The sequence below is a fragment of the Chiloscyllium plagiosum genome, chromosome 43 (genome assembly GCF_004010195.1).
Source record: "Chiloscyllium plagiosum isolate BGI_BamShark_2017 chromosome 43, ASM401019v2, whole genome shotgun sequence".
Taxonomy (NCBI): domain Eukaryota; kingdom Metazoa; phylum Chordata; class Chondrichthyes; order Orectolobiformes; family Hemiscylliidae; genus Chiloscyllium; species Chiloscyllium plagiosum.
In genome coordinates this window covers 904231-914174 of record NC_057752.1, presented here as the reverse complement: position 1 = coordinate 914174, position 9944 = coordinate 904231, and the positions used below count along the sequence as shown (strand labels likewise).

Sequence of the window (9944 nt, the reverse complement as noted above, 5' to 3'; positions counted from 1 at the left end):
CCTGTTCCCTGGATGCTGCCTGACCTGCTGCGCTTTTCCAGCAACACATTTTCAGCTCCACTCTATCTAAGCCATGCATTATCTTGTAAGTTTCTATTAGATCTCCCCTCAACCTTCTAAACTCTAATGAATACAATCCCAGGATCCTCAGCCATTTGTCGTATGTTAGGCTACCATTCCAGGGATCATCAGCGTGAATCTCCGCTGGATACGCTCCAGTGTCAGTATGTCCTCCTTGAGGTGTGAGGCCCAAAACTGGACACCGTATTCTAAATGGGGCCAAACCAGAGCTTTATAAAGTCTCAGAAGCACATTGCTGCTTTTATATTCCAACCCTCTTGGGAGAAATGACATTACATTTGCTTTCTTAACCATGGACTCAACCTGCAAGTTAACCTTTAGACAATCCTGTACTAGCACTCCCAGATCCCTTTGTACTTCGACTTTATGAATTTTCTCACTGCTTAGAAAATAGTTCATGTCTGTATTCTTTTTTCCAAAGTGCAAGACTTCACATTTGCTCATGTTGAATTTCATCAGCCATTTCCTGGACCAGTCTTCTAAACTGTCTAAGTTTTTCTGCAGCCTCCCCACCACCTCAGTATTACCTGCCTGTCCACCTAACTTTGGATCATCGGCAAACTTCGCCAGAATGCCCCCAGTCTCTTCATCCAGATCATTAGTATATAAAGTGAACAGCTGCAGCCCCAACACTGAACCCTGCAGGATACCACTTGCCATTCTGAAAAAGAACCTTTTTATCCCAACTCTCTGCCTTCTATCAGACAGCCAATCCTCAATTCATGCCAGTAACTCACCTCAAACACCATGGGCCCTCACCTTACTCGGCAGCTTCCTGTGAGGCCTCTTATCAAAGTCCTTCAGGAAGTCTAGGTAAATAACATCCACTGGGTTTCCCTGGTCTACCCTATATGTTACCCCTTCAAAGAATTCTAACAGGTTTGTCAGACACAACCTCCCCTTACTAAAACCATGCTGACTTGTTCTAATCTGACCCTGCACTCCCAAGAATTTAGAAATCTCATCCTTAAAGATGGATTCTAGAATTTTACCAACAACAGAGGTGAGGCTAATCGGCCTATAATTTTCCATCTTTTGTCTTGATCCTTTCTTGAACAAGGGGGTTACAACAGCGATTTTCCAATCATCTGGGACTTTCCCTGACTCCCAGTGACTTTTGAAGGATCACAACCAACTCCTCCGCTACTTCCTCAGCCACCTCCCTCTGAACTCTACGATGTAGCCTATCGGGGCCAGGAGATTTCTCAAAGTTTTGGATCTTTTAGCTTTTCTAGCACTTTCTCTTTTGTAATGGCTACCATACTTAACTCTGCCCCCCGACTCTCCTTAATTGTAGGGATATTATTCATGTCTTCCACTGTGAAGATTGACACAAGGAAATAGCTGAAGAACTTAGTAAGTACTTTATCTCCCATCACTAGCTTTCCAGCATCAATTCAGAGCATCCCAATGTCTACTTTTGCCTCTCGTTTATTTCTTACGTATTGAAAGAAACTTTTACTATCGGATATCTGGTTGGCCAAAGGGTCTGTTTTCATGCTGCATGATTCTATAATATTCTGGCAATAGTATTAAATGCTTATACTCCGGAACGTGCTGTGCCCCAAGCCAAGATGTCCTAGTACAGCTCCACACTGGCATCTACCCACTAACCTGGAAAACCCAATGTATCCTGATCTCAACTGTATTCCTGAACTGAAGATGTACCAAAGCTGGAAGAATTCTATACGTGGAAGAATTAAGTAAATCTGAAAGTTCATGAGAAAAGTGCTCAAAATGTCAGCAGCACATACTCTCTGCAAGGGGCAAAATATTGCTATCTAGCACACAAAAATCCCTCTGTTTTCAGGAAGTTTGGGTGATTGTTAGACACATTATAGCAAGGAAAGAATTTAGTAGTCAACTGTGCCTGTTGCTTCAACTCTGGTGCAATGGAAAGGATGCTCAGATTGAATACTTTGTGAAGTGACCTTTGCTTTTCTTTGTTGTCCCTCCAGGCCTGGTACTGTGCAGTTTCACTGGGGGTCTCCTTTCTGAACTGCGGACGCACGGTAAGCAGCACCAGTGCTGTGCTTATAGAAGAACAAGGCGAGTCTGAGAGTTAACCAAAGAAAGTTCCTTTATACATCCCTGTAAAAGACACCAGGAGTCTAGCTCTGTTTGGTTGCTTCCTGAGCACTGTTCTGTAGGGAACTATACAGAAACAACTCTAATCTAAGATTTACCCGAGGGTGTTCATTTAAATGTTCCCTGTGGATCAAGTAACTATTGTGGGGCTTTAGGATTTCAAGTATTAATTAGTAACTTTTAAGTAAACCCCAAAATTAACACTCTACTTTTTAGATGTTAGATAATTGTGTGCAGAAACAGCAATGGATAATCGAGTGCCCTCAACCTATTTGTAAATCCCAAACCTGTATTTTATAAAGGTACTGTGCAGTCATGATTCAAATGTAGAAGTTCTGCTGGAAATGATTTATAATGTTTTTAAATTAGAACAATTTTATGTATTTTTAAAAATCGGTGCCTGGGCTGCTGTAGCTGAGCATTTGCTAGCTCAATGCTCTTGGCAGGTCTCTCTCTTCAAAACACTAACTGACACAACAGTGCTCCTCCCCTCTATGTCCAGAACGTTCTGTCAGATTGGTAGAAGGGGGGACCTAAAGTTCATCAATAAACAGTATTTTACCATTGAAGTATTTGAATTTAAAATTTGCCACAATTTTTGAAATATAAGTTGGGAGTAAAAATGAAAGTTTTATATGTATGTACAAGCAGGACTGTCACATATTCCTAAAGACCTGATTTCCAGTTTTCCTTAATGGCACTGGATGAGAAACTGGGGTCCTACAGCTGCTTCTGGATTGATCAAGCAGCTATGGTGTCTGCAAGGTTCAAACCCACACTTCCAGCAATGTTTGGAAACACAAGGTCAAACTGTGTTCCGGTAGGCTAAGGTGACCATTGGCTAAAGTCCCATATGGAGTGAACAGAAAATTCCTTTATATCTTTTTTAGTATTTAAAGTTTAAAACCAAATATTTTCACTTTTAAAGTTTAAATACTAAACTGTTCCAGTTCCACCTAGTTGTGGTAGTGGATCTCACAGACTGGGAAGGACTGAGGTTTACATTAAAGATAACAAATATGGCTGAAGTCGACCATTCAGCCCACCATTTAACAAAGTCATGATGGATCTACCCCAGACCTCAATTCCTCTTGTGCCGATTCATCGAAGCATTCAACTTCCTGATATTTTAAAAATCTATCTACCTCCTCTTGAAATACTTTCTAGCCTCTTTGGCTGTCTGGGGTAGAGAATCCCAGACAATCATACCTTCTAGAAGAGATTTGTTCACATTTTTGTTTTAAATGACTGTCCCCTTTATTCTGTAACAAGATTCCCCAACTAATGGAAACATCTTCTCAACATCAACCCTGTTCAAGCCCCTTCAGAACATTGTGTTTCAATAAGATCTCCCCTCAGTGTCCTAAACTCTAATAAATACAGTCCTAACCCATTTAGCTGTTCTTGATAAGTTAATCCCTTCATCCCTCTAATCAGCCAAGTGAATCTCTTTTGAATCGCCTTCAATGCCAGAATAACCTATCCAAAATATAAGAAATAAAACCATACACAGTACTCCGGGTACAGTGTCACCAGCACCCTGTACAGTTGTTACAAGACTTCCCTTTTTTAAAACTCCAACTCTCAGCAATAAAGGCCAAAATTCCATTTGCCTTCAAAATTACTTGCTGCACCTATTGCTAATGTTTTGTGCTGCATGCACAAGAATATCAATATCCTTCTGCACTGCACTTGGAATGTTCCTCCATTTAAATGGTAGTTTGCCTTTTGATTCTTCCTACCAAAGTGCAAGATCTCTTACTTTCCTACATTAAACCCAATCTACTAAGCTGTTTGCTGAAAATGTGTTGCTGGAAAAGTGCAGCAGGTCAGGCAGCATCCAAGGAGCAGGAGAATCTACGTTTCGGGCATGAGCCCTTCTTCAGGAATGAGGAAATTCCTGAAGAAGGGCTCATGCCCGAAACATCAATTCTCCTGCTCCTTGGATGCTGCCTGACCTGCTGCGCTTTTCCAGCAACACATTTCCAGCTCTGATCTCCAGCATCTGCAGTCCTCACTTTCTCCTACTAAGCTGTTTGCCCATTTACTTAAACCTATCTATATCCGCTTACAATTTCCTAATGTCTTCGTCACAACATGCACTCCACCTATTTTTGTATCATCAAATTTGAATTACTTGCTGATTTCTCTTTCTCTCCCCCTGCCCAAGTCAGTAATATAGTTGCCTCTTTCCAACCTAAAAAAGGCCTGTTAATCCCAACTCTGTCTTCTGTGTGTAATCCAAGCTCATACATTACTTTCTAATGCTGTAAGCATCTGTGTATTAACCTTTTTTATTAGGCCCATTCTAGAAATCCAAATACACTACTTCTACAAGTTTCCCTTTATCATCTCTACTTATTGTATCCTCAAAGAACTTCAGCAAATTTGCCAAACATAATTTTCCCTTTTACAAAACCATATTGATTGCTTGATTATGTGAAGCTTTTCTTAATGTCATACTTCTTCCTTAATAATGGACTATAGCTTTTTCCCAACAACAAATGTTATCTAGCCTATAATTTTCTGCTTTTTGTCTCCCTCCCTCAAGAGTTTCCAATTCGCTGGAACCATATTTTAATCAATGTCCCTACTATCAATGCAGCTACTTCCTTTAAAACCATTAGATAAAGTCATACACATCAATAACATGCACTGTGTAATCATTAACAAATTGTGACTTTAATCCCATTAATTTGTCAAGTACTTTGTCCCTTGTTAGACTGTTACAAGATCTTCCTTTCCATTAGTTACCTTGCTTATCTGATAGCTTCATGGTTATTGTGTCCTCCAGATGCAAAATATTTATTTAAATTATCTGCTGATTCCCCCGGTGCTATCAATTCCCTAGTTCATCCTCCAAGGGTGCCACACTGACATGAGCTACTTTTCCGTAAATATACTGATAAAAGCACCTGTTTGTCTTTTATATTTCTTGCCAATTTACTTTCATAATCAATTTTCTCTAAGCTTTTTAATCATTCACTATTGGTTCCTGAAAGAAATTCCCAATCCATTGGTCTACTGCTCCTTTTCACCACTTTGTATGCCTTAATATTTTTTGCTCATCTACTGACCTTCCCCTTCATCTATTTTCCCAGCTTGCTTTAGACTACTCTTTCTTCGTAATCTGTAATTGATCTTATTTAAACTGCGATCAGAGTTGCTCTTCCTCAAACAGAATTTGAAATTCAACTATGTTCTGATCGCTACTTAAAGTTTCTCTCTAGCCCAGAAGAAATGTCCTGGTCCTTTGGCACCAGGTAGGCAAGCCTTTGAAATTCTGTTCTTTGCTGCAGAGAACTATATGTATTCCTATTCCCTTTTACTACTATGTTTCCCTTCCCTTGCCCCCACTTGTTTTAGACTATGGTGCTGTGGTCTGTTTACCCATACTCTCTGTAGTCTGTGCCCTTGTCCACACCAGGAGCAAGAACCTTGTAACTATTGGACAAGGATACCAGCTGAGGCTGCTCCAAAGTTAAATTCTGGATCCCCATGCCTATCTCGCTTGCAGTCGCAGCTTCCTATCCTGACCACAGACTAAATATAATGTAATTAATCTGAGGGGTCTGGCTGCCTCCTGAAACTCTGTCCAGGTAACTTGTTTCTCACCTGCCTGTTTACCTGAGATGTCTTGGCTCTGACAGTGCTCTCTGCCATTAGTATTTCTCTCCCACTGCCCTTCATGTGGGTCCACTCTTCTCCTTTTGAAAATGCTCTCTCATTTGAGAAGGTGCTGTCCCCACTTTGTCTCATTTTCAAAAGCGCAGGATCCTTCTCTCTCTTGCTCTTTTAGCTGCTGGTGACCGTCTCTAGGTCCTCCTCAGGTTACTTTAAGGTTAATCCATGGTCCTCAGTGGATTCACTGATCTCAACAGAGATTACAGTCCAGAGTCTTAGGTGGCAGGGGAGGAGTAAAACAAAAACCCAGATTCTTGGCCAGTACTTCCTCACCAAACTTGGCCTATTTGTGTGGGTTTTGAGAGGATGAGGCCCAGCTGTGATCTCCATCACTGTTAAGACCTGTCTGAGCTCGCAATAGGAAAATGGTGCATTGAGGTGGCAGAGGGTGCCAAATGCTGTCCACTGGTCCTCAGAATATTTCAAGCCTAGAACAAGAAAATTCAGTTCTTGAGTAATGACAACAATAACTTTTTTATGAAGGTGGCTAAGTTTACTGTAAAGCCTTCCATCAAGTGTTGAGTATCTTAGAACTACTGGACATTTGTTCCATCCTGGAGTGAGATGCTGCATCTGATTGAGAATGGGAGGCTGCAGCCCAAGTCCTGATTTAGAAATTATGCCAGTGGTTGAGTCTGAGCATCAATTTGTGATGTTGTATATCTGAAACAAGTGCCTGGATTTGAACACTGGATCAGGCATTCTGTTCACCCTGAGGAGTACACAGAATCCTCCTGATTTAAACATCTCTTGTTTTCCTCCATTCTCACTTCCTTCACTCTGATCCTTCAATAATGTAGACATGTTGCGACCTGTGGTTTCGGACCCCTAACCCATAAGCTATTTCCCTTCATTCCATGATTCATCAGCTCTGTGTTCCTTCCTCTCACTAAATCTGAAAGGATGGAAATAGTCGAAACACTGGAGAATATTTCACAGGTTCAAAATTGCACAGGGTCAGAGGAGTGCGGGTGGGAGCAGCTCTGCTTTGTCATTTATTGTTACATAATTTGGAAATCATTGAAAATAGTTGTGCTAAGCGCAAAGGAGCAGTAACAGCCTGTAATTATGTAGGATGTGAGTGGTCCAATTGTAATTTTCTACTTTGATCTGTTTCTGATCATGAAGTCCTTTTGATGATTTCAGAATTCTGTAATGGTACCATTGATTTTTTAAAAAAAAAAATAAATGTGTTTGCTTGTGTGTCTCTGTTATTGTGTTTATGAAGCAGCTCTTCAGCAAAGGGAATTAAATGATAACCTTCCTCAACATTTTATTGCCTGCCTAGTTTAAAGCAATTGTAGAATATTCCAGTTGCAGGATTTTAATGCCCTATACCACTAGGGCCTTGTGTTCTACCCCCAGCTCTCTTACACACAAGCTCGCTCTCTCTTATGTGTACTTCCAGGAATGAGACTACAACAGTGCTAATACAGTGAGGTAGGTTCCCTGAAAACAGAACTATTTGTTGTTCATCGTTACTGACCAATATTTTTGATGCTCACCAATAATGAGAAAAGTCATTAATGCATTTTTCAGATCTTCCATTGAGTTAGATATGTTTTCTAAAAATCCCAAACTCCAATCGCACTTCTCCTCAACTTGGCTGTGCATCAAGTTCTTGGTGGTTAGCAAACCGTTTGAGCTTCACTGTCACCACACCATGGTGGTCTGGCCTAAGACTATTCTCCAAGCGCAGCAACCTGTATTCGTGTAGCACTTTACATGTTGAACTTCCCAAAGTTTTTCACAAGGGAATTATAAAACAACATACAAAGCAATACAGGGAAATATTGAAATATCTTGGTCAGCTGATGAAAAGTGTAGATGATTTCTTAAAAGGGGAAAGTGAGATTGAGATAGAAAGGTTTAGGGAAGGAACTTTGGAGCTTTGAGCTCAGGCAACTTGTTTCCTCTAAGCTGTGCTGTGGGGCTCTGTGCACAGTGATTGGCTGACGCTATTCGCAGCAACGACTTCCATTTCTGGAAGGCCGTGCTGTGCATGACAGCTGAAGTCTGCAGAGAGGAAGATTAAATTGGTAGGAATGTTGCTGAAGGCATGGTCACCAATGGTGGAGTGATTGTGGTTACTATTGAGTGACTCGTGTGTGGTGGCCAGGTGAGATCTGGAATAGGCAAACCTAATATGTTCCTTCTTACCCCACCCCTTCCATGTTACCTGCCCAATACAGTGACTGGATATCAAATAATAAATGAATGAGTTCAGCAATGCAAGCAGGCAACCTGACTGGCAGATTATGCAACCCAGGGTATCACAGCTGCATGTTGCAACTCCTTGAAGCTCTGCTTTGCAGTTTGTATTTATTGTTTTGGCTCAGTTAGTAATAAACTTGCTTTGAATTAGAAACTCAAGGGTTAGTTTGTTGATTGAAAGTGTAAAACCCTCAAAAAAGGCATTCATTGTTCATCCCTATTTACCCTTAAAATTTGTTATCAACTGTTGTTGGTGCATAGGTTAGGGAATTCCAAATATTTGAGCTGGCAACAATCTTACGATTATAGTATGTGGTTACAGTACATAAGGAGGCTGTTCAGCTCATCATGTTTGTAATCATCACTTTAACAACAAGACTGGTGTTTAATTCCCCAGGGTTAATCACTGAGTGACCAATTCTGCTGCCAAATGGGAAAAGATTCTCCCCCTCTATTCTGTCCAGGTCCTTCATAATTTTGAACACCCCCATCAAATCTCTTCTATGTTTCCTCCAAGGTGGAAAAACCCAGCTTCTCCAAATTTCCCGTCTCTCTTTCTTCCATCTATTTTCTGCTGCCTTCCATTAAGGATGTTAACATTTGTGAATGTGATCAGTATTCAGGTAGTAGGTAGTAGACCAGAAAAGCTGACCAAACCTGATGCCAATGCAAAAGTCAGACTATTTTGCTGCCTGACTCTCATCAACATATACAATCACACTGGGAAGTAGTGACCAATGAGAGTTACAGAAAAAAACCCTCTGGGTAAGTGCATGTTCCTGGTTTTATATAGAAACGAGGGGTTGGTTGATCAATTGCTGGGCTGTAGATTGTGCTGCAACTCCTATTTGCATACTAATATTTGGGAAACAGTCCGAGAGCAAATTTCTATTTGAAGAAGCTATGTAGAGGAAATGGCAGCTTTCTGACATGGATAATTTAAACTAAGATCTCTCTAACTGCACAGAGAAATGGGTTTACCATAAGCAACTCCCTGTTAACCATTAATCAGAGCATTGATTGCCTCATTTCAGTTATGGCCAGAGATGTGCACTTGGGGTGATGGGAAATTGATACAAGAAGATGATCGACGGTTTGATCCAAAATGCTGCCACTGATCAACCTGTACAAACATGATTTCTAAAACAAGGGAGTTTAAATGCCCATGGAAAATCTTAATTGTCATTATTGAAGTATTGTACTGTTTTAATATAGTCTGTCTTAGTAGTTCTGTACCATGCACCCTGGAAATAAATGTTTTACCTTGTACGCTATGGTCTGACAGCGTGCTATTTTTCCACCAGCGAAATAAGGCAAATGAAAGCTTCCCCAAGGATCAATAGCAGTAACTCACTTTTCATATGTTATCTCATCGACAACATACAAAAGAGGACCTGGAGTAGAACATGCAGCTCCTAGAGCCTGCTCTGCAATTCAGTGAGACATGCGTCAAGCCACATATTTGGATTCTACTCAGAATATTGTCCCCAGCAGCATTGTAGCCAGGTGTTTTACAGTAACAGACCTGTTGATAAACCATTATGGTACTCCAGTATTATACAGTGACAGCCCTATCCCCACCAGTACTGTACCACAATGACAGACCTGACCCTGCCAGTGCTATGCCCAAGTGTTATACTGCAAATGACCTGACCCTACCAGTAATATACCCTAATGTTATGTAGTGACCAACCTATCTGCCAGCACTGTACCACGGTATTATACAGTGACAGCCCCATCTTCATTCACACCATACTAGTGTTATACAATGGCAGTTGGGAGTGTGGTACTGGAAAAGCACAGCAGGTCAGGCAGCATCCAAGGAGCAGGAGAATCAACATTTTGGGCATAAGCCCTTCATCAGGAATCGCCCGCTC

At 41.0% G+C, this 9944-nt stretch overlaps 1 protein-coding gene across 4 annotated transcripts in view; it reads left to right on the top strand.

Annotated features, from left to right (window-relative positions):
• Positions 1-9944, top strand: part of slc11a2 (solute carrier family 11 member 2) — a 94839-nt gene that overhangs the window by 79116 nt on the left and 5779 nt on the right. For 2 of the 4 annotated variants that reach the window (XM_043681777.1, XM_043681778.1), the window contains exons 16-17: positions 2040-2093; positions 9102-9895. In XM_043681777.1, the coding sequence (XP_043537712.1) occupies positions 2040-2093; positions 9102-9185 (138 nt within the window). In that variant the 3' untranslated portion in view covers positions 9186-9895. Of the gene's footprint in view, positions 1-2039; positions 2094-9101; positions 9896-9944 lie in introns of those variants that run through there. The other 2 variants (XM_043681779.1, XM_043681780.1) reach the window with 1 other exon arrangement.